This window comes from Dromaius novaehollandiae, chromosome 3 (genome assembly GCF_036370855.1).
Source record: "Dromaius novaehollandiae isolate bDroNov1 chromosome 3, bDroNov1.hap1, whole genome shotgun sequence".
Lineage (NCBI taxonomy): Eukaryota > Metazoa > Chordata > Aves > Casuariiformes > Dromaiidae > Dromaius > Dromaius novaehollandiae.
Window position 1 is genome coordinate 117,221,194 of NC_088100.1, and position 25,534 is coordinate 117,246,727.

Here is a 25,534-nt window from a genome sequence, read left to right on the forward strand (position 1 = left end):
AATGAGCATATATGGGGAAACTGAAATGATACATATTCAGGTTTTGTCTGAATACACAAAATCATCATTGTAGTAATCATTCAGATACATATGTAATCCTGTTTGGAGAAAGCCCTTACAGATTTCTTACAGTTGCTTCATAAATCTGTTGCTAGACTATCTTTCAAAAGGAAACATGAAAAGCCCTACCCAGCAGTTGCGCATAGTTCTTCATACATCTTTCAAGTTTATATTTTTTATTGTTCCCTCACTATCCCTTTGCAGAGAAAGATCATCTTCAGGTCTTCGAAACTTTTCCTTTCTTGAAAGGTCCTCTGCTTTGGATCAAGGATTTTGCTTTCAGTATAACCTTAACTTAACTGAAATTTGCATATGTATTACAACCCCGAGATCATTACAGAACCACTTAACAGCTCTGAAGGTAATGAGTGTATTTCTGTGTACTTTTAGTAGCCACTGAGAAAGCTATTGCTAAGTGGACAGAAGCATTAACTTAAGAATTCAACAAAACACAATCTCTTCTCTTGCCTCTCCTAAATAAGTATGTTTTTAACATTGCCTGCTAAGCTTGAAAACCTGAAAGCTAAGTGCTTCCTCTTAGACAGGCTGAATGTCTAAAATAACTGCTTTTAACAGCCTTGGAGCATCATTAAACCTTTAACGTGTTTTATAAGCATTTGATCTCCACGCCCCTTTACTTAAAAAAATTACTTAAAATCAGTAAATTGAACATTGCTAAGTAAAACAATGTCTTGTCATTTACTTGTGCTTACTATTAACCACTTCAATTAAGATTTTTGGAAATAAGTTAGCAAATTAATTACTTTACAACCTCAATAAAAAATTAGTAAAAAAACCATTAAATATCATTAATAAGTCAATACATTACTTAGGAAATGAACTCTATTTTTATTACTAGAAATTACCATCAGCTATAAAATGCCGCTGGACTAATTACTTTACTTGTACGAGGAACAAATTCCTAACTGCCATTATTAAATTATTATATTACTTCTCCATAATTTGTAATTTTTTTTTAACTTTGCATTACTCCACTGCTTTAAATTGTAACTTATAAGAAAGAAAATCAGACAATCGCTACTTCAGGTTTTACACACTGACAAACACAATCTGCTTCACATTTAACACAGTATTTGACAGTCAATTGCATGTAGGACTACGGGTAATGCTACCTGTTAACTGGCCTGACCTAGAATCTACTTCAGTCCAAGCAGCCTTTTTATTGATTCATATAGGCTTTCTGACCACAATTTAATCCTAAGGTTCAGGAAAACTTTCTGTAAAAAAGAAAAGCACTTAAAATCATGAACACATCTCAGATGCTCACAAGTCCTGTCTGAAATAGAGCCAGAGGCGTTAATGGGATGCATAAGAAGAGTAACACATGCACTAAATACACGTTCGGCTGATCCCAAATACGCTTTAAAAACATCAAACCAAACCAAACCAAAAAAACTCTCAGTCTGCAAGGGCTTTTCTTTCCCCCATCAATCTAACTTGATCAAGACCGACTATATGATGGGAACTGGGGACTGTGAAGACACTTAGGATGACAAAGCACTTCGGCTTGCTAGTATGCTGCAGTGTTGAATGGAGAAGCAAGGGAAATGCAGACACAAAGAAAACACTGCAATGGTAGACTTATGTTTCCATGCAACATTTTTTAGTCAGATGGGATCTGAAATGAGAATTTTGAAATTCAGAACTCTAGAAAACGCTAGAATTTTAGCAGCATCCAGATGTAAATCTTTTTTTCCCGCCCAATTTAATCTCAAATAGGCTGATTTTTTTCAGTTCAGATGCAGTTAAAATGCCAGTTTGTGGGAGATTTTGTCCATGGTTAAAGAACTCATAAACTGAACTTTCCAATATTCAAAAGCAAATCCCAAACCCAAGCCACCACCTTCCTTCAAGCCCCTCCTGGCATCTAATTTCAATCCAAACCTGAATCCAACTATGGAGTTGATAGCCTAATATTTTAAGATTGCCTGTGCCCCTTCGTTTATTTTTAAATTGCTAACATATTCTTTAAAGAGTGAAAAAAAATCAGGCTGAAGGCTCACTACTGTTTCTTAGATGTTTCTTTCCCAAATTCACCTATGTTTTAGGTACTTTATTGACATTGAGGTATCCAAGTACCTAAGCTGCCCAAAAGCTTTGAACAGAAAATAAAATTTAGATTTGTCTTTTCTTACTGCTTTCCCTGCTTCCTCCAAGCTGATGGTGCTACCTTTGGCTGTTCATCTCTACTTCCTTTCTATAAAAGGACACAGCAGCACATCTTTAGCTGTGTGCAAAAGGCTCAGTAGTTTCAACCAACTGAAAAAAGAACCAGTATTTTTATTCCTTGCAGTATTATTCATACAGTGTCTACCGTGAACAGAGCAGGGGAGTAGCCAACTGCTAAAAATCTGTAGGCACAATAGGAGATTTGTTCCTTCTTTAGCTCACAATATATTTTAATACGCTCAATAACTGAGATCTGTCACCTTCAGAAAGCTGTCCAGTACTGGTATAAGCTTCTAACATTAACATCTCACTCAGCCAATGTCATGTTTCACTCAGCTCATAGTGCCTTTCCTTGGCCTGACTGTCTGTCACCTAATGCTCTCCTTCAAGTGCTCTTGAGGAGAGGATGTGTGTACCTTTGTACAGGCTGAGCATTCCACGTAGTTTGTGATTACAGAATTTGTGACAACAAATCGCAAAACAAAAAGCACTTGTGGATTTAAATGACCTCTGCCATTCTTTTTTATTTTGTGGATTTGAAAAGCATTCTTTTTAAGCTTACAGAGATGTGAAGCTGCATTCTGTATTTCAGCAGTATAGCAGGTACATTCTATCTGAATATACCTTGTACTTTCAGAGAAGTGTCAAGCTGTTCTTTCTTGGAGCCTACTTTTGATATGTACGGACACTGGCCACAATAAACCTCTTGTAACAACTGGCCTTTGTGGAGAGCAACATAAATAACCAAAATAATGTGCATTTTCCAGCGGATTTCCCTGTCCTAGAGAGCTTGAAAAGGAAGACATGTAGCTCAACTCATTGGTATTCCAAATAAATAAAATCGACAAAAGGTAATGTGTTAAGCGCTATCAGCACTAATACTCTTCACCGACATGCAACCTAAAGATTTCAGTAAGATTCACAAGCTACATAAAGATGGTAGAACTAAAATGCAGCTGTTTCTGGCATGAAGCATTAAATTTACATACCTGAATTGATAACAAAGCTTGTATTTAAAAAACTAACTCCCATTAAGGTTGCCTATTATTAAAATTCCACACACTACATTGAGCTATTAAGGGTTACTCAGTGTAACTGCTTTGGAACATTTCCAAAGAAATGCACGGTTTATAGAATCTAGCTTTCCATAGTTGTTTAAAAAATAACTCTGAAATTTATTATTAAGATCTTCAAAAAGATGACTTGCTTCCAGACAAGGAAAGTGGTTGTTTTAGTACTGTTTAGTACTGTTTTAGTTTTCCCAAAATAGAATTTTTTTTTAGAAATTCTTTCCCAAGGAAACCCCCTCTTTTTTTTCTTGTTTTAGCCTCTTTCAAGAGGTTAAAAGGTTCCAAGATAACATTTAAAAAAACCTCATCTCTGGGGACTCTACTTTATTTAAATGATTGATCTGACTAGAAACTTTCAGACTGCAAAGGTTCTGTAATGGACAGAAATCATGCTCCTTTCTAAAAAGGCATCAAAACATAAAGAGCTAGAAGCAATAAAACATAGTACATTACCTGTACTGCAGTTCTTCATTGCAAAGGAATCGACAGCTGCTACACTCTTGTTCCCATTAGCAACATATTCCAGTGAGATCCGAAACGGTTTCTCTTGATGTCCAACTCTCCTTTGAAGCAATACCCATCTGTTCTCATCAAAAAGCAAAAGGAAAGAGTACAGAAGAAAAGTGGTAAGAAAGTCTACTTTACAAGGACCAAATCCCCCCAAAGTACCAGCCCTACACATGGCTAGTCATACTATGCCCCCTACCTTCATCTTCACTCCCCTCATGGTGCCCCATGGTCAGGGGCCTTTCCCTCCCGTAGATTTTGCAAAAACAAGCTTCTAAAAACCAGGATATCCACAGAGCCAAGATGTCACAGCAAGTGGATAACCCAGCTAATGATATGCTATTGCTCTCTTCTATCACACTTCTGGGCTCCTAGATTTCTCACAGATGGCTGCCTGTTGTTTAAAATAAGCCTAACTTTCTTTGCAGTGCAAGCTGTGAAATCTGAAGCACACATGCCCACCTCCTCTAAATACCACCCCCCCGCCTCTCACTGGCAAAGTCTATCTTTCAGACTAGGGCAACAAGCCAGTCTCCAGGGCTTGTGCAATAGCTGTAATTCCCCTCACTGCACCTCTGGTTGAGGTAACACACTTTGCGCCTAGCCTGGCTCATGGAACTTCTAAACATGTATGCAGCATCACAATTAAAGCATGTTATTTCTCCTTCTGGTACATTATTTTGCCTTTAAAACAAAACAAAACAAAACCCATCAAGTACACCAAAACTAGATTGACAGTGCTGGTGACCAGTGTCCACACTCAAAGAGTGTTTCAACTGTACTCTGCATGGTGCTAAGAGTGAATGGGAACAGAAAAGTCTGTATGAACTTAATTCATTCTCAAGGGAGCTAAAAGATAAAGATACAGAGGGCTGGCCTTCTTTAATGTCCATCTTCTACCCTACAATCAGCTGATTTTGCCGCTCCACCTGAAACTTCTTGCCACCTAGCACAAGAACTACTCCTACACACTCATTTATTATTCTTAGGCATCACCTCTGAATTTGGCTTTAACTATTCTGTGTCCAAAAAGACATATCTAAATGCAGACAGTAAAAATATGAGTATTTGTCTTTTCCCCAATGCACTGGAATTCTGGTCCACAGGGAACACTTTTAGGAATAAAATAATTGTATGATAGCCCTCTGCAGCCCATTTCACTTCTCCTCACTGGGTACAGGCTGCCAATAAAAATGCTTGTTGACACCACTTGTGAAGGAACACTGTACAAGAAGCGTGCCTCTTTGTTCCTTCGGTAGCTCACAATATATTTTAATATCCTCAACAACTGAGATTGGTCACCTTCAGAAAGGTGTCCAGTACTGGTACAAGCATCTAACATTACTCCAGCAGCCACACAGAGCCATCAGCTCATTTTACCTGAGTTTGTTTAGTGCCCTGGTCACTAACCATAAACATGACCACAGAAGAGAGAATCTGTAAGCCCATTCAGCCACCATTCATCAACTTTTTTACATTTGCCTTATATTACAGGAAAAAAGCAGCACTAGACTTATTGTAATTGGACAGCTGAGGACAAACAAGACAACCGGTGTCTAATAAAGCTTATTAGAAAATTTTCTTTACAGCTCCAGCTGCAACTTTTAAAAATGAGAACAAAAACTTATTGTGTTTCCCTAAGTTGCTTTCAAACACCAATATTAGGCATTTTTGAGGGAGAGTATAGCTATTTGTAGTTAACATAATGTGTAAGGGGCAACACATTTTTCATTGGTCTTTCACAATATCCTCTCAAAACAAAAATGTTTCCTTATCAAGTACGCCCATCACTCCACTGTGTATTGGTTTGTTATTGTAGGTGTGCTGTACACAACACATTTTGCTTGAGGGTAAAAAAAACACTGGAGCAGATGTTCTGAACAAAAGAAACTACATAGATTAGCTGGCATCCACAACAAACAACTTGTTTTCCTAGAAGTATGTCAAAATTTGGATGTTATCAACTTCAGACATTCTTCCAAAAGGGAATGTAATAACATATGTATGTGCATATGTGCATGTGTGCTTCTATTTGCCCCTCCCTCACTGCAATGTTTGCACCAACCAACAAACAATAATTTGTGACTGATACAACAGTAGAATCAGACTCGATCAATCACAAATTGCAGATCCTATATTGTTAGTAGCTAGGAGACTTTTCTTTGTTCCAGAAGTAGACACACTGTTTATCTCAGCATGAATACAATAGTGTCATTATGCTGTGCTGAATTTCACAGAATTCCCATCAGGCAAAGAATCTGCTAGCAGGTGTGTTAAGGACCTAAATAAAGAGCCTAACCAGGGGCTAAATAAAGACCTTAATGACAACTCACACTGTTCAGCTCCCAACTCAGAAAAGCAAATATAACTTTCTGATTTACTACATTTATTTCTCCTTCCTTTTCCAGCATGCAAAGTGAAACTAGACTACCAAGTTTCAATTTTTGTTTACTGTTATCTTCATTTTACATTTCTCATGCCTCATCTTCAGAGTTCTGTGCTTGAGTTTCCACCTTCAGAAGGTGATGCTGGCATCTACTCTCCTTTTCCTTCCCCCTCCCCAAATGTATAATTCTGTTTTCACTGAAATAAAATAAAAACAAAGCACTGAAAGTGTTTTAAATGCCTAGCTTCTGTGTGCATTAAGTGGCACTTCAAGCTAGGTATATTTTAGGGATTAAATGATAGAAATTTCTCTACAAGTGGGGTAGAAAGAACAGCTCTAGGTTTAATTTTCACTGTGAAAAACAGATGCATCTGTATGTCATGAAAATTGTTCTTCTCGGTTTCAGAAGACTGATGGATTTTAATTCCAAGTACGCAGTGGCCCTCAACAATGATTTCCATTTCTGTGCTACTGCTAACCCTCTGGATAAACGTGCCAGGAGTTTTAGGAATTGCTTTTCTGAGTTACTGGTGCAATAACTTTAGTTTGAAATTCTCAGGCCTCTCATAGTTTACCACAGAAACTTTATTAATTCTCAGAGCTGTTGCCAAACAGGTATTTTATATCACCACAATGCGAGACTGGAAAAGGCAGACTCGGGCAAGTCCAGATTTATTACAAAATACATTAATATTTTGTGGTACAAATCCCTAGCAAGGGGTTATTTCAGATTCAAAGATTCATGTGAAAATAATGCCAGGTCTCAGTCTGTTTCTTCAGAGACCCCAAAATAAATGATCTAAAGATGACACTAACTGTGGATTTATCAGGGACACTAAATATAGCTACTGGGTCAGTACAGAGACCCACTGGCAAATGAGAATGAGTGTCCCTCCTGCCACCATTTCATGGCAGAACAGAGACTGATCTCAAAATCACTCCATACAATACCCTTTATTTAACAAAATCATATTCATTTGAAGATCCTGGAATACAGGCTGTTGAACTATAACAACACATACTGCAGTTTAACTGATATGCTTTAGTATGTTAACAAGTTTGTACAGTTACATTTTAAAAGCCTAGCTTCTGTGTGCATTGTTCAACCGGCACCTCAAGCTAGGTATATCATAGGGACTAAAGGATCCAAATTCCTCAAAAAAAGAAATTCACAAAACTAAATTTTACAAATATAATAAACATTAAATGTCTTTTAGAGTGGCCTATATTTTTTGAATCTAATTTTAGAAAATACTTCAGCAAGGCAACAGAAAAGCCACTTAAGTGATCTTTCAAGATAGATGGGGAAAGATGATGTGTGGAAATGGTGCATAACTAACCTGAATGTCGTCTATGGTGAGATGACTGACTTGGTGGATGAGGGGACAGCAGCGGATGTTGTTTATCTCAGGTTTACTAAGGCCTTTGACACTGTCTGCCAGCATATCCTTGCTGACAAACTGATGAAGTATGGGCTAGATAAATGGACAGTGAGGTGGACTGATAACTGGCTGAACTGCTGGGCTCCAAGGGTTGTGACCAGCACAAGTCCAGCTGGAGGCCAGTCATCAGTGGTGCCCCCAGGGATTGATGCTGAGGCCAGCACTGTTTAAGGTCTTCTTTAATGACTTGCTCAATGGGAGAGAGTGCACCCTCAGCAAGTTTGCAGAAAAATTAGGAGTTGTTGAAACACCAGACAGTTGTGCTGCCATTGGGAGAGTCCTCCACAGGCTGGAGAAATGGGCAGAGAGGAACCTCAGGAAGTTCAACAAAGGCAAGTGCAAAGTCCTGCACCTGGGGAGGAATAACGCCATGCACCAGCACAGGCTGGGGACCAACTGTCTGGAAAGCAGCTGTGCTGAGAAGGACCTGGAGGTCCTGGTGGACACCAAGTTGAATGTGAGGCAGCAGTATGCCTTCATGGCAAAGGTGACCAACAGCCTCCTGGGCTGCATGAGGGAGAGTGCTGCCATCAGGTTGAGCGAGTTGATCTTTCCCCTCTACTCAGTACTGGTGAGGCCACACCTGAAGTGCTGGGTGCAGGTCTGGGCCCCCCAGTACAAAAGAGGCATGGGCATACTGGAGTGAGTTCAGCAAATGACCATGGAGAGGACTAAGGGCTTGGAGCATCTGACATGGGGAAAGAATGAGAGAGCTGGGACTGTTCAGCCTGGAGAAGAGAAGGCTTGGGGGGATCTTATCAAAGTGTATAAATATCTGATGAGAGGGAATAAAGATGACGGTGCCCAGGGACAGGACAAGAGGCAATGGGTACAAACCGAAATAAAAGATATTTACTGTGAGGGCTGTCAAACACTGAAGTAGCTTGCCCAGAGAGGTTGTAGAGTCCTTATCCATGGAGATACTCAAAACCCAACTGGACGGAGTCCAGAGCAACCTGCCCTAAGTGATCCTGCTTTGAACAGAGGGGCTGGACAGCACAATCCCCAGAAGCCCCTTCCAACCTCAACCACACTGTGATTCCATGAATATCTCAGCTCTCACCAACAAATCATAGCAGATAGATGAATGCTCCTGTCATCCCCTGCATAACCTCCAAGCGTTTTACAGATTGGTCAATCAGACTGGTAGGCTGACAATTGCATGGACAAAGGCACTAGTCACTCTGCACACAGTACTGATCTCCATACAGCCTTCAACATCAAAACCTGTTTTTACCAGGACATCAGCCAGAACAACCAGGATAATCTCTGGATACTGCCCCAAACAATCTGTATTGTCTGTCCAGAGATGTACCAGGAGGGATAGAAGACACCACAATTTAATGCCTTAATTTGTAGGATATCCTTGCTTTCCTGCAGCAAAGCAACAAGTGATATTGTATTGTATAGCAGCTGCTCAGTGTCTTAATACAGCAGGCCAAATCCACCCAAGTGGATCTTCACCAAAGTTACAGTATAGAACGGAGTTGTCTCAGACATCTAGAATCTGCAATGTACATAGCTTAAGTCACAAACTAATAACATCTTGGTCTTCAGTTCCAGAATGGATCGAATTCCTAGATAAAAATAGCTTCAAACTTGAGACAAGTTCAGACCTGGATGTATTATCTGGGGAGAATTCGCTGCTTAAAGAAAGCCTGGACTATATCCAGAGTTTCTCTTTTGGGGTTCACTTATATCACTCTCCCTCAAACCAGAAAATGCTGCTGACAGAACCTGATCGCAGTTTGAGGGCTGAATTTTCAGATGACCCTCTATCTACTCATTTATGGCTCCTTAAGGCGATGATATCCTAGAAACAGAACCTCAGGCCTTCCACAGCCCCGGAAGGGTTAGGTATTCAATTAGATAATGTTATTCTTAAAAAAGCTGAAGAGTGTCTCTCTGACCTAACCTTCCTTAAATCTCCCATTTCTGACCGAGTTGTCAAGTTTTGCTCACGTACTCTATTTCACATGTAGCTACTCAGTTTCAGGAAACAGGATCAAATTTTCATGGAAACTTAACTTCCGAGAGACATTTATAGTTTAGACACTCTTTGGTTATTCATGCACTGTGTGATTAGAGGTGGAACATATTACTGATTAATTCCAATCAATACACTAATGCATTAAATGCCATTTTGCATGCTTCTCTGGAAAATGCCAGCACTGATTAATAGCGAGTTCAAGTCAGGATGCTCTCTTAGAAGCAGTGAATTCACAAAATACAATTCACAAGTAAAATCTCAAACCAGAACACTTGTGTCCTGCATTTGTCTGTCTTCATGGATTAATGATTATGATAGTTTTTGAATTCAATTAACATACACATACTTATTGGGTGTTCTTCCATCCTGCTGAAGAGGATTAAAATGCTTGATTTAAGTAAGCTTTGGGATTTTTGTGTTGACTCTCCATGTATTGCAAGCATCTTTGGGATTTTTCTCCAGACATCCATCTACATGTGGAAGGTAGAATTAATTTCTGTGCCACCAGCCAGCCTGACACCTGTATTACCATCTGTGTCTTCACTAAAGTGGCACTGGTCCCTAGCCTAGGCTAAGTTTCAACCAGAACACTATCCCAGCTTGGGTCTGATAAAGCCATTGCTTTCTCACATTTAGACACTCACTGGAAAGCAAAATTCTTAGGCATATAAAAACACATGGAAACAATTACCAAAAAACAAACCAGTCAATGCCTCAATTCTACCTTATATATAATAAACGAGGGCTGAATGCACCCAAAATATGGATGTGGGAACTAGAGAGTTGTAATGGCTACTCCCTAGCCATGATTAAGCACATGCACTACCAGAAGCTATTAATATGAAGTTGAGGGAAGAAGGGCACTTCAAGCCCACTTAGAATACCCCCTCTCATTAAGAAAAAAAACACTTCTCTGAATTCAAGCTACTTTTTGCTCCCTTATCTCCACTGCACTGGCCACAGAACAAAATTGTTGTATTTAACAGCATCCTCATATGTAAGTTGAGTTACAGTTTGAATTCAGTTCTCCAAATCCATGCTCTCTCTGATCTAAAATACCCCTATTGTTACCAACACTTATCATGGTATGCCTAGGAGGAAAATGCAATATATCTAGCCAAAGACTTAAGTCTGTCTCTTCGGTAAAAGGTTCAGCACACTTTTGGGGATTGCAAAATTAAATAGTAATAATAGCAGCTGCGTCACAGTATTTCTCATCCAAATCCACCTGCAGCATGATAAAGGTACTGAAAAAATTAAAAGCCAATTGTTGAGAATGAAATCTTGTTAAGGACAGATTAAAAAGACAGTATTATCACTAGGACTCCTATAGAGAATTCTTTTCCCTCTACTAGATGAATTCGTGAAAGAACATAACTTTCTCCATCCTACACGCCATTGCATAATTATAAAGTAATTTACAACAGGGTCTAACCCTTTTCCACACTGCTCCAGACTTATGTCAAGCCTCAACAAATAATGGGTACTGCAAAAAGTGAGAACTAAACTAGATCTTTTAGGCTACAGCAGACAGAAAATAAAAAATATTTTCAGAAGATGCCAATACAATTCCAAGAGACAGAAAAACAAGGGAAATATAAGATGAACCACAGGAGGTTCTGTAGACTCTTTTCTCATTACTTCAAACTATACAATAACACTGCTTAGTAATTACTTTTAATTATCAACTTTAAATTCATTACAGTTTATTGATCTTAGAATTGACTGATCTTAAAATTACTTAAAAGAAGTCAGGGCCTGATCATGATGATGTACTCTTAAAAGGATCTATTTTCTAAAATGGCAACAAATAAAGTTACTAAATATAAATGCAATAATTTATTTAGTTTAAAGTATATAATATTTAATGTGCAAAACAGAAAGTATGTACCATTCTGCTTGCAGACCATTCTACTTAATAAGAGAGAGAAAAATAGTACACATTTCACTCTATTGATTTAATGCCAGTGTCTTTCTACCCTTTTCTTTCATTGGATCAGATCGTTAATGTCCCTGAGACTATCAGATTCTACTGGTTCCAAGAATACTTCCCAGCCCTTCTCTCAAAATGCCTTCTAGAAGAGGTCTTAGTGAAAGTTTTGCTTTAAAAATGATGAAATAATTGTAATGATTTTCTTTCTTTTTACTCTCTAAGGAAAAGGCATTTAAAAAGCACTTAGCTTTTTTTTTTTTTTTTTTTTTTAATTATCTTTTAAGATAAAACTAACCACCCCCCAAATGCTCTGTAATTCTTCTGGGTTTGGACTGTGAGTCAGATAGAGTGTGTAATCACCTTGCGTAGAACAGGAGACCAAGCAGATTTTGGCTCCAAACTGCCTCACTTGTGCTGGGAAAACAGCTAACTCTACCCTCCTTTTAGGATAGTAATGGTAAGCCCTTTTTTACAGTCACTCTACTGAGAATTGTATAACCGGGAAGATATCTTAGTAAGGCAGGAACTGCTTTAGATTTTGATGATGCACAGGTAGCCCCTGCAGGCTATTTTTACATCATACTTATCCTTGGATAATACACAAAGTCTGCAATTAAGCCACTAGAGTTTCATTGGTAAGAGCATCTCCTTGTGTATTCAGAGCATGCTACAAGACCGCTACACAACCACTGTGCACAGGAAAATTTATTAACATGACAGAAAAAACCTACAGAAAAATATTTTTTCCTGTTAAATTCCATGGAGATAAAAATATTAATATTTTTCCTTCTCTCTTTCCTGACTGCCTTGTAGAAAAATCATAGTCACAAAGATCTCTCTCTACTAACCTGGGTTAAAATAAATTCCCTGCTCTCAAAATTTAAAGGCTTACAGTTGAGTACTGTAAAGAATTTAATCAAGTAAGTAACTTTGAAGAACTGCAGCCTCATAATCCAATCTAATTCTTGTGATTACAAATGAGAATCTTTTAATGGAGTTTAATACGGACACAGGCCCAGGAAGAAAGAGCTACTGTTTGGTGGAGAGCAAACTTCTTTCAAACAGGATCTGGCACCTTTGCACTGGAATGGAACTCAGTAAACGGCATGGTTATTATTAGTTCAGTTTTGCTTTTTTAAATGTCCATGGGAGGAGTAACCCAGGTACTTGTAGGAAGGCTTTCATTCCTGACCATTCCAGAATGTGAACTTAACGCTATGCCATACTAACAATGCATCTATTCAAAAGCTCTGTTGATCAAGTGGGGCTGTGAGATGAGAAAGCATTGCTTTTTTTTTTCTTTAAATGATAGAACAAAATGTTGTATTACCCACTTGACATACCTGCTAAACAATTTTGAGTTCTCAATGGGAGCTCCACACTGACATGACATCACTAATTCCTCTAGTAAGAGGCTACAACAATTACAAATACGGTGGAACTACACAATTTCACTGCAGACTAAGTTCCTCTGGTACTGAGCATTTCTTTCCATTCCACAGTTACACTTTGTAAGACAGAGAATACTTTCTTCTGCCTCTTCAGTAGTGCATGGTTGGGGATGCTCCTGGGATGCTGTAATTAGCAATCACATCTGAGATATAGCATCAAAACTGATGTGAAAAGAACAGCTCAGCTTACTTTTCTAATGCACAACGGCTCTTTAGCGTCATCTGCTCTTGTAGTCCTCTCCCTATTTGCACATGATCTTGATTACATTTCCTTTAATGAAACTAACATTGCCAAAAATGAGATTTCACTCTATGAAACCAAACTGCAATAACTGCTGGCAGTATGTAAGCCAAGACAACCCTAGCAACACTTAGCATTCTTACTGCCCATTATATTTTTAGAAGCTTTATACAGACCTCACAGCCCCTTAGCAAAGAAATCAAACGTTATTTTTCAGGTGGGTGAAAAGCAGGCACAGGAATGCTATATGACTCACTCACAGTCACTTAGTAAATACATTCCAGAGCTAGGATCAGAGATACAAATTTCTATTTCTTAGTCCTATGTGCTAATCCACTGTATCATGCTGCTTCTGATGAGGGTAATTAAATTTCATGCTTCAGGGAGTAACTTTATTGTCTTTGAGGATCAGAAAGAAACTCCATCCTTTCAACCTGTTGTAGAGCACTGCACATTTTTTAGGTGTACTAAGGAACAGTTTTCATTTTTTATTCAAATATTGAAATTAAAAAATAATCTCATCTTCATTACACTCAAGTACAGTCAAGGCTTCAGAAAGACAGGAGGGCTTTTCAAAGAAAAAGAGTAGTGTGAGGGTATTCTGAAATACCTGAGTTCTCAATAGCAGTGTCCGGGAGACCAGTTAAATAGGATTCTTTACCTCTGCACTCAGCAATGACTTCTCAGAACACAGCTAAAGGAAAGTATAAATGTTGTGTCTGCTCACCATCTATATGGTTGAATAAACACCATGAAAGATTTTAGGTTAAAAAGCTGAAAGAGTGGATGAGAGGGAAGGTTTTATTTGAGAAAACAGCTGTGCTTAACTCTGTATCCTTTTGGGATATGTTGCAGTTACACAGCAGCTTTAATAACCTAGACTTCAGAATAAGGTATCAATACATCCAAAGAAGGACTAGATGATGGACTGCTTGGACCATAAGGTTCAGGAGAGTGTATAGAAAATCTACTCTTGGCATTCCCACCCACTACAAGACAGTCCCCACTCTCCTATAACAAACCTAAGAGGCTCCTAAAACCCATGCATCAGGTCAAAACCCACAAAAAGCTGTCAGGTTAGAAAAAATTGCCCAACTGGATTTCAGAGATTCCTGGAAATCAGAGAGGCCAGCAGATAATCCTCAGCAAACACCACCTTTCCCAAACACATAACTTGAGTTATTCCCAGTGTTTGGTTGTAACACAGAGGTGGATAATATGATTCTGCTGTTCATTCTTATGATCTGCATCAGGTATAGGTGTGCCACCTGTGGTGCAAAATAAAGGAAGAAAGCACAATGCAAAATAAATAGAAGGTAAAATTTCTCTCATAAGACTGTACAATACAGAAGATGACTATCCTTAAGTAACATGAGGGATAGCATGAAAGGAGATTGCAGGGATGAAGGAGAAAGATGTATTTCCTGATTAAAAAAAAAAAATCCTCTTTCAATTTAATTTGCTTCCTTTGTACATATTTTTGAAAGAAATGACTCATTAGGAAGGATCGGAATGAGCAAAGATGAAGCCTGGAATGCAAAAAAGGTTGTGTCTATCACTGTTACATAGAAGGTATTGTAACAGTTACCCTGTTATTATATGGGGGGGTTGAGGGGCTTTCTTTGAATAGTATGATCCAACCTTAAACAGGGAAAGACCTTAAAAAATGAGTCTAGAACAACTACCTAATCACTACATTCAAAGAAATGGAACTCGGGAGGCCAACATCTACCTATCACGGCAAATGGCATATCAGAGGTTAGACAGACAAGGCTACTTAATAACTGAAATTTCCATTTTAAAGTGAGAGAAACGCCATGAAAGAGACGTGTGCAGATCTTTCATCACAGCAATAATCACAAAAATCTTATCACAGTTGATAACAATGTTCTCACAATGTTATCACATCTGGAACATATGCAGGAATAGTATGTGCTAATTATGTAGGTCCAAATAGAAGAACTGCTGCCTATGGTCAAGACTGACTTTTGCCAGACATATCGGGTCTGTTTTTCCCTCACAGATCTAATTCCCCTCGTTTAGCATCAGACATATCTCAAAACCAGAATCATGACAGGTCACGCTGAACATCCACAAAGGAAGCCAAGAGTAGCTGACAACATTTGCCACTGCCTGGAAATACAAGTTTAAGTCACTATCTGGGATCTCATCTTTCCAGAACTTCAAGTGCAGGGACGTTTTATTTAGTTTGGCATACATTTGCCCATTAGTCTCAACATTTGGCATACACACTTCCTTTTAGTGTAAATAATAAAAGCCTTGACAAGTAACATGTCTGTAAAACAGACTCCACAAGATGTTCCCGTGTAATTTACTGGCTTCTCACAGTCAAAGAGAAAGTACCTAAACCACAAATCTCATTTCCTCAGATTAGTATTGGCAATGAAATACACTGATTTTAAAACAACATGAAAAGGTGATGACTTTTTTTAGTGTTTGCTGATAGAGAAACCAGTCTTTTTTATGCATTCCCAAAACACAGCAGTCCTTCCAATGCCTTTTGTCTCAGTACCACATTAAGTGGTTTTTCAAATTCAAGAAGTCTTTTTTTTTATGACATCAGTAACTACAACTCAATAACATTCACTGGGATAGCTCTCGCCTTTAGACACAATTCTGGGAAAAAGAATATACACTACAGTATCCTACAAAGCCCAGAGACATGCCCGAGTCAAAGTTCCTCCTGCACTTCTCCTCGCTGTGGGGTAAAGGGTGCTAGCTTTCTCCAGCCTCAAAGAACAAGACTTTCTTGAAAGTTTCACCCATATTAAACAAAGACTAGAAATAAAACTATTCCCCTACTCCCTCACAAGGCAGAAATAGGGTGAACCCTGATATGATATTCCTGTGTCACATTGGAAACACTGTGACATTTTGCTGAACTTAGGTACAAAGCGGTATCCTCAATACCTGGGGTTACTGTAAGGCTGGATTAAGTTAACAATACCCAGCTCAGTGAAAAAGGACAAATTAACCTAGGCACCCTTTCTAGGGTTTGACTTAAACCCCATTTTGAGCACATTAGTAAAATTCTGAGCAAGGATGAGTTTCACTATATGAAGCTGCAACAGCATTTGAGCACTTCTGACAGTAGATAATGCAAAACATCCATGCGGGGGTACATACTATCAAGCTCACCTGCAGGCAACATAACCTGAGTAGCAATGATACCGCATTTCCTGACATTTATCATGTTTCATATCGCATCAACAGGATTTTTCTAGGTACTGTTTACTAAAATTGTTCCTTTGCTATGCCTCCTCTCCTGAACAGACTGATAGCGTAACCCAAGTGCTGCAGGCTAGCCTGGAAGGCATGGTAAGATTTCCAGCCCTTTATCTCCTCCCTCGCTGCTTTCCCACATGCACTGCTTGAGTTCTTGCTTCAGAGTAGGGTTTTGCCTTTTTCATCAAAATTTAGATTCATTGACTCTCCAAGTCTCACAATGACCTCCAATTTTCCTTAACAAACATAACCACAAAGTTCTCAGGCTCCTTATCTGCCAAGAACAATCAATACTGTTGAATAAAAACTAGACTATGGATCACAGCAGCCCTTGCCTCTGCCTAGCTCAAAGGCTTTATGCATTTTCAGCTTGTTTCTGGGTGAACCAACTCCTGGATAATGAAGAGTTCAGAAGCTCCTGCCTAACACTTTTTTTGCATGGGTAAACTGCCTCAGGACACACTGAACCCTAGTCACAAGGAATTTAATGCTGCCTGAACCTGTATAATGTGCTGAGCTGAGCAGTGGGCTGGAAGGAAGACACCATTAGGCTAGAATGCTGTCAGAGCATTCAAATGATCATGTTTTAGTCAGTAACTTCATCTCCACCACAGCACCACCGAATACATCCAAGTTACCACTGTTAGTTGAATTCTGGCTTTGCCATTAGCTACACTTAATAATTCCCACTTCCCACTGATTAAGTACATTGAGCTGCCATGACGACAAACTGTTCTTTTCTGGACAGCAATTCAGAAACTGGCAGACTACAAGGACATGGAGGAAGAACGGTTAAAGGCAGGCATACTGGGAAAGGCTATGGTTATACTTGAGAGGTTCTGTTGGCTGCTTGGAGACTTGAGGGGCTCAAGATCACAGTAAAGGCCAAAGCAAGTGGGCATTTTTAGGTGATAAACACTAAGTCAGGCTCTACAGGAAGGGGCAAGGACTTTTCTCTTCAAAGAAGTTTATTAATGTAAATAAAAGTCACATCTGCCTGCAACAATTGTGTCCATGGGTTGCAGCCCTGCTTACTTAGCCTGGTCAGCCAAAGTGATACCTCTGCAAATAGTCAAGCTATCTCTTATTTTCTGAGACTTCCAGAAAGAATGTTTCACATGACTCCAGGATGCATTTCACCTGACTGAAGAGCAGGACAGAGTATGATCTCTCTTCCCCAGACGACATGAGAGTTGGAAATCCAAGCCTAACGACTGACATTGTCAAACCATGGGCTATATCAAAGAGTACTTACAGATGCTGGGCTATGTTTTGCAGCACACTTTACAGAAAGGACCTCTGTGCAAAAAGAGAAGGCAGTTGCTTCATACTGGTGTGCAAAGGACTGGAAAATCTGCCACAGCAGTTTAGCCCATTGCTGCAGTAACAAAGCAAAAGAGAAATGGGGCGCCTGCAGTGCAACCACTGACCCATGATCTGCATTAATTACTGCATGAATTACCTCCTAATAACCCAATCATTTACAGCACTATTTCCAAAAGCTCTTCTCTGTATATAGTGATTTAAAAAACAGTGTACAGTGTAAAAATAATGACCTTTTGGTCTAGCTGTATTTTACACTGATGTGTAGTTTAAGTCACCAGGAATAACAGAGAATTAGGATGTCTAGTTGTGTAGGTAAAACGAGTTTAGTCCAAAGAGCTTTAGGGCCCAAGAGCAGCCTTTCCCTCAATCCCTTCATTTTTCTTCTCCTCCTTTTAAAAATTGAGATTACAGCAACACATTAAAAGCTGTAACAAATTCTCTTCATTAGTACTAACACACTAAAAGCTGTAACAAATTCTCTTCATTAGTACTATCTAGCAAGCGTCTGTGTTTGAGATTCACATCTACAGGAAGAGCCCAGAACACGCAACAGATCCATCAACATTTTTGAAGGTGAATGAATAAAGTACTTAGAGAGCAGAGCAGCTGTTTCAATTATAGCATTAGCAGCCCAAGCCCTAAGCACTCCGTGCTCCTTGAAGCCCAAGGGTGGGCAGGGAACAGAGCCATCTTTATAGATTATAATTAAAAGACCAAGGCCAATTGCACATTCAAAACAAACAGGCAGCAAATGCTTTGGTTGCAGTTGGTCATTTTCTGTTTCAGCCTTCCAGCTTTTCATTTTTGCTCTGCAAATGTGAACAAACCCTCTTCCAGAGTATGCCAAGTAAAAACAACTCCAGCATTCCTATTTTGCTGTTTATGTTTCTCAATTCCTACTCTGCAAAAAATCTTCTTACCTCCCCTGCTTATTTTACAGGGACAAGTTTGTATCCTTAGGGGCTTAATGAATGCAAAATGCTAACGTCTGAGCAGGTAATGTCCCATGTAAATAGTCACACCACTGCAGCAAGAGAAACAGTGAATCTGTGTATGTACATTTCATGCCTACTAACACGAACGACAGCAGTTCAAGAATTTGCCTTAGAAGTTTTGTTGGTCAGACATTCAAGTTCTCAGGCAGCAATGACCATACAGAAAACAACAGAGCTGGCTAAAAAACACAGTTAAATTCTTCCTTTGAGGGAACTTCTGTTCAACCACACACACAATGGACAAACAAAACTCAATTTTATCAAACCCTGATTAAACAAAAGTCAGTTTTAGTCATGGGACCGTACTGATACACTAACATAATGTAATCACCTCTGGACCAAGACCCACCAGCATTTTAACAGAGCACTGTAACACAGAGTAATCATCTCAGCTTGAACATGCACAGACTGAGGTGCCAGGGAAAGAGACTCTGAAATCCTTAATGTACCACTAAATTAAGCCTCATGATGTCTGCTTGTAAGGAAGGTGGTGAAGCACAGGTGGAGTAGGTTGCCCAGAGAGGTTATGGAGTCTCCATCCATGGAGATATTCAAAACCTGACTGACAGAGTCTTCTTCAGCTCCATACTCAGAGTTTCAGCTCAATAAGCCTTCTTTGTATTGAGCAGAGGATGCAGTAATAAGAAAATTCGTATTATCAACAGCTTATTGAAGTAACCTGTGCTTTGCTCCTGCTCATATAAACCTTAAAATTTCAAACAGCTAGAAAAGCATCAAGAGTTATTACTGAAGCTTCTGTCTAACATTTCAAACCTTGCTCTCCTCTCAAATTCATCTCAGAGAGGAAGAAACATTTTGCTGTCAAATCTGCAAAAGTCAGTAAGTATCAGGCAGCCTTCGGAACCTCCCTGGAGGGAAATCCATCAGGCCCCATTAGAAATCTGCTATATGCTTGGTTTACCTTGTACTTTGTTTCTCAGGTTACTATTCTGTGTGAACACATGGGAGAGGGAAGGAAGAAGAAAAGGTTATTTCTTCTTCTTGTTATTCTTGTGTTAGCAAAGGGCAACATTCAAAACTCAGAAATGTATACATGTCTTTGTAAAGAGGACACTGGAGAACACAGCCAGAACACATCCAAGCCAGAAAGTTCATCTGCTGGCAAGTGAGTCAAAGGGCAGGGGCCAGGGAGAAGCGGAACAGATGAGGAATTGGAGAACGGCAGCACAGCAGAGCAAATAAATCAGGAGAGAGTATGCAAGAGCATGTGTTAAGAGCAAGAAGACCAGAATGCATGCAAGAGCACTAGCTGAGTCAGACAACACACAGTAGAAGTAGCCAAAAACACGACAGCTTTCTCTCTGTTGTTCCAGTTTGTGGTTCAAACAAGATCAGGAAATGGATGTTCTTTAAATTCTTCTGGATGGAAAAAAAGAAGCTAACAGAAGACAAAAGCAGTATAGTTAAACAGTTCAAGGACAACATGGGCTGACTCTATGCAAACTTCCTCTGCCTCACCCTTACATTATTTTCCTTTCCTTCATCCCTTAGGATGTCAACATACTGCCCTAAGTCAAGAGCAAAGAAACACTCTGCATCCTATTTAGTATTCTCTAAAGGGCACTCGGCAATCCGTGAAACATTTTGTGAAGAAAGTCATTTTAAAAAGTATAGCAATCTTTCTAGGGTGAAAAACTGAGCTGTGCAAAATACAATCCAAAGGAGACCTCAGTTGTTGTTCTTCTGCTTAGGCAATCTTTATGAACACTCCTGTACTTACAACCTTCACAGAAATGCCTGTTAGTATCAGAAGGAGCATATAACTGCAACTTAAAGGTGTGAACCAGAAATCCAGTCTAAAAATGCCTAAGGAAAAAAAAATACTAAACTAGAAGGACTTTTAATAATGAATTTCAACATCATCAGTTATTCTGGGATATCGGGGGGGAAGGTGCTAGTAAAAGGAAGAGCAAGAAAGGACGGCAACAAAGAGATGATAACATGTTAAGGAAACAGAATATAGTCTCTTGAAATAAAAATAATTTGTGTAGAAATAGGCAAGACTGTTGAACTTCAGTTCCTTTGAAGGTGGGGGAAAAAAAAAAAGCAGCACCTTACTGTTGAGGGACCAGAAAGACACAGACTAAATGACGCTCCAGCTCTTGCAGTCAAAGTGCAAAGTCCCAGTCCTTTATTCCTAACTTTAAGTCATATGTTTCAACTCAGCCAAAAGTTGATGGTTATCAAAAGTTGTTTGCCTCTAACTACTTTTTAGATTCAAAGAGTGCTGCTGGGTCAAAGCCATTCAACTCCCCCCCCCCCCTTTATTTTTTCTTTTTACACTGTCAAGTGTTAAGATTTCTAATACTGAGATAAGCTTTAGCCCTCTAAGTACAAACTGGGCTTGGATGTTGGACTATGGTTTCACTGTGTCTCAACTCTACTGAAAAATACCAGCTAAATGCGCAAAATTACTATTTTAGTTCAGAAGAACTAGGAAATTCACTGAGGAGTTCAGTAATTCCTCATTTCTAAAGTTATCCTGAAGAGAAGATAATGACAATATGTGGTTTATACAACAGCATTGAAGTCAAGGTGTCAACAAAATGGTATACAACAGGGCAGCTGAAGTGACAGTCAAAAGAAGTCAGGTGAAAGAAAACAGAATGAAAACTTCTCAAAATAGTACAAGTGAAATGCAGAGACCTATCTGCAATAGACAAGGATCCTATATTTATATTTATATGATGTCTGATGAAGTAAAGAGGATGGAGATTCATATTCATACCCTGACTATTCTCTCTCCATTTCAGGAAAAGGTTCTCTTAAAAACCATGCTGGCAGTCCATACAGTCTGTAAAGACTAAGTCCCTTTCATGCCACTAAAAATTACTCCTGTAGGTCACAGCTGAAACATACTGGCATTGCAGGAAGACATCTCTGAATAAATAGGACACTTAGTCTCCAAAGAGGCCAGTTCCACTTAATGCATTAAAAGAAGTTAAAACGTCAGATACACACTAAATCTCTGGAGTCTTTACAGTCGTGCCTGAAGAGTAATGAAAATGGGCATGACTCTGCTTCTGACCAGACCTAGGATTATCAGCTACGCTGCATTGCATCAGCCACCACAAGTGGGATAATGACAAACTCTGCAAGTGTTAGCATATGTTTCCCATAAAGGTTCAAATTCATGACCTAAATGCTTCTTTCTCATCTGAATAAATTTACCCACACTTAGCACAGATCCAAAGAAACAGTTTCTTGATGGGGCCTTTGGAGTGCTTGTAACAGAGGTTTCTCCTAAGTTGTTTTCTTATGGATATTTTCTCCATCGCTCTCCAGTTGCATAGAACAAAGAAATACGGCTGAACCACTTACATTCAGCAGAGGTGGGTTTCTGCGGGAATAATGTGTGAAAACAACAGGTGGCCAGAGCAGTACTTTCAGATGTTCCTTCAGCTAAGCCTACTAGGGAAAGAAGTGCAAGCTGACAATGCACAGCAGCTGTGTCCAGCACGTACTAAACTCTACAAGTCAAAACATTCAGCCAAACCTGCCAGCAGCTGAACTTAACACAATGCGTATTTGAGAAGTTTTCATTTTAAAAGCCCACTAACAAACTACTAGGGATTCCACTGGCCCATTACTGGGGCAAGGTCTTCAACAGTATTATTCACCTTTACAGTCTGGTATGGAATGAAAAGCTAAGTCACCATTACTAACAGAATTTAATTTTTCAAGAAAACAGATCAAATCTGTCAGTTGCAGATACATCTTTCTTTCTAGGGAAAAGCAAAGGAAAATTGAGTGGAACTTCTCTCACAGTACAAATGGCCCTCACAGAGTCTGGATGAGAAAACACATTCTCATATTCCAAAGCTCACCGTGAAAATATGCTAAAATAATTCTGAGTTACACAAAAAAAAGCTAGTAAAATCTCAGAATTGTTTTCCACCAGAATGTCTGTATTTAGAATTGTGTCACTCCGTACCAGAATGAGAAGCAGGTATTTTTAGTAAAAATGAAATTCTAAAAGAAAAAAAAAAGACACACAATACAAAATAATCAACAATTACTTATGCTAAATCAGAGGCTCCTGACTAGTAAAGATTCCTGGCTACCAAAAATCGGTGTTAAAGAGCAAAAATATTGTAGAAACTCTGACCCTGATATTTAGGCTTCTAACTTCTGTTTCTGAAGCTCTGAATTGACTGAGCTTGACTGCTGCATAGGATCCAGCCTTCTAGCCAAGGTGGCCATCCCTCACACTGACTGCTAGTACATCAGACAAGGCAAACGGGATTTAAATAAAAGATTTAACTAAAAGATTAAAGAAGATACCTATGGAAAACTTGCCACAAGCTCTTTTCCCACCCTGGGTTGTGTGCGACTTTATCAGCTTAGCAGCTACATATGAAAGCACAGAAAAGACCATGAAAAAATTAAAGATGAATCTTAGCGCAGTTATTGCATAGAGGCATACCCATTACAAGTTGTGAAGTCATTTCTGAAGAATTTTTTATTATTTTTGTTTCCATTCATATTCATTAGTCTATTTTAAATAGATTCTCTTCTGTTTGGCAGTATGAACTGAAATCAATCATTCAGACTTTTGAGTACTCGGCCGACTTACTTTTTGAGCATTCAGGTGACCATTGCACTTTTAGTTCGTGTTACTTACTTATTTCCAAAAAATCTGTGTGCAAATAATTTGTCTGAAGATTATTCACAGGATTAACATTTCAATTGTCTCACCCTTGATATCAAAAAACAGAAACACCACTTAGGAAATTTCAGTGAGCAATCAAGACACACAACCATTAGAATCACAGCGAGCCACTGACAAATTAGATGAAAATTATCTGTCCATCCTCTTCTGCAAACAATTGTAAGCAATCTGCAAGCAGAACAGGGAGCTGCGAATACACGGAGAATTTGTGGAGCACAGTGACAGGCCATTTCTCTCTGCATTCATAAGCAGGTCCTGTCACACAGAGACTCATTCTCGGTCCAGGCCTCCAGGTGCTATTTGAGTGCACTGAAGTGGTGCACTTGAACCAGAGTGGAATTTTGCCAGTTCTGCTTCACGTGTGTAGAAGGTCAAGGTAGGTTCAAATCAATACTGATTCCACAGAATGAGGAACAGTTCATCCTGAAGAAGGAAGGAAGAGGCAAGACACAAGCAAATATAAAAGATATTCTTTAGAGAGGTTACAAAGGAAAAAAAATCTATGGATGAAAGAAGTGGCAGAAAAGGTTAGCTGAAATGCAAAAAAAAATTAAGCTAAAATGATACATTAAGATGCTCAAAGCATACCAAAGGCCAGGAAGGGCCAAGAAAAACTGAATGCAAAATATGCAATAAACACAATTAATTCAGAGAGAAATGTATGCAAGAAGATACATAGAAATACATAACAGGTTGAGGTTTCTTAAAGCTAATAAACATAAATTTGCTAAAGAAGACAAACTACTGATATTTTTTAATAGTAGGACTATTTTTTAAGTAGAAATCTTAATTCATTTTTAATTGAGGCAATACCAAATCTGTTATGGGAGAAGTATATATACATTACATAGGAGACTGATATATATGTGTGTGTAATACACACACATATGCATAAGCATGCATCTACAAGACCCTAATAGAATGCTTGGTTTGAGAGGATAATGAAACAGAGGACAGCGAAGATACTGCGATTTCTCAGTTACTGTTTCTCAAATTTCCTATTTAAGGAAATATGTTTTGTGGGTAATTAGGTGTCTTTCATTATATATATAGATGGCACTTTTGGAGCAGGGGCTATAGGGGCCGTGAATCTCAGTTTTGTTAGAAATAAACAAAATTAAAGTAAGTAAAATGATACAACAGTGGGCATTTAGCATTATTTAGATATTTCCTTTGAACCTTTCTGGATTCAAGTGTGCACTAGTACTTATGACTTTTTTGCTACTCTAAATAACACATGAATAAATATATGTATGTTCCTACAAAAGACCTCAATGTAATTCCACAGAAATAATTACACGAAACTTCCAAACAAAATTTGGTTCAGATCTGGACTTCACTAAATCAGAACAAATATTATTAGACATCTACATTCTACTGCATTATAAACAATAATAGTTCTTAATAGTACTGTTATGGCAACAGTCACCATATAATGCTGTTATTGTCTTGCAAATAATTTTTTTTAAAGCAACTGCATGATGCAGTCTTTGAAAATGTTATGCTCTTGGTAGTTTTGTGATGCAATTTTTTCATAGGTGAATTTTGGGCAACAAGCAGATTTTGATTTCTTTGTTTTTTCCAGCATCCGTTCTCAGGAGAAAACTACTTCCTGAGGCAAGGATATGTGCACTTTGATCAAGACGCTGTGAAAAGATAATATTCAACACAGCATTTGAGACTACATCTGCTCAAGAACCCATGCTGTAGAATGAAAAACAATTTGTCCTGAGCATAAATTCTGGCTTCACATCACTGACTTCTCCTTTAATAAGGAACCGACCTGGAAGGCCTCAGTATCATTTACTAGTTGGCCAAGAAAACTGTTTATGATGTTGGTTAGGTACTTTTCATCTAGAGTTACAAAGGCTCACTCCAAGTGCGTGTTGGGTACGAGAATACCCTTGAGGTCAGACAAAATACCACCTTTTGCACTCCCCAGTGGGCTACCTCTTGCTTTTGAGTATCTGACCACATGCAGTCCAAACAGCAGGCTGTTGGACT

The 25,534-nt window shown here is 38.8% G+C and overlaps 1 protein-coding gene across 1 annotated transcript in view; it reads right to left on the bottom strand.

Moving 5' to 3' along the window:
• Positions 1-25,534, bottom strand: part of ALK (ALK receptor tyrosine kinase) — a 319,617-nt gene that overhangs the window by 104,081 nt on the left and 190,002 nt on the right. Inside the window, exon 5 of the mRNA XM_064510188.1 lies at positions 3,774-3,901. Within this exon, the coding sequence (XP_064366258.1) occupies positions 3,774-3,901 (128 nt within the window). The remainder of the gene's footprint in view (positions 1-3,773; positions 3,902-25,534) is intronic.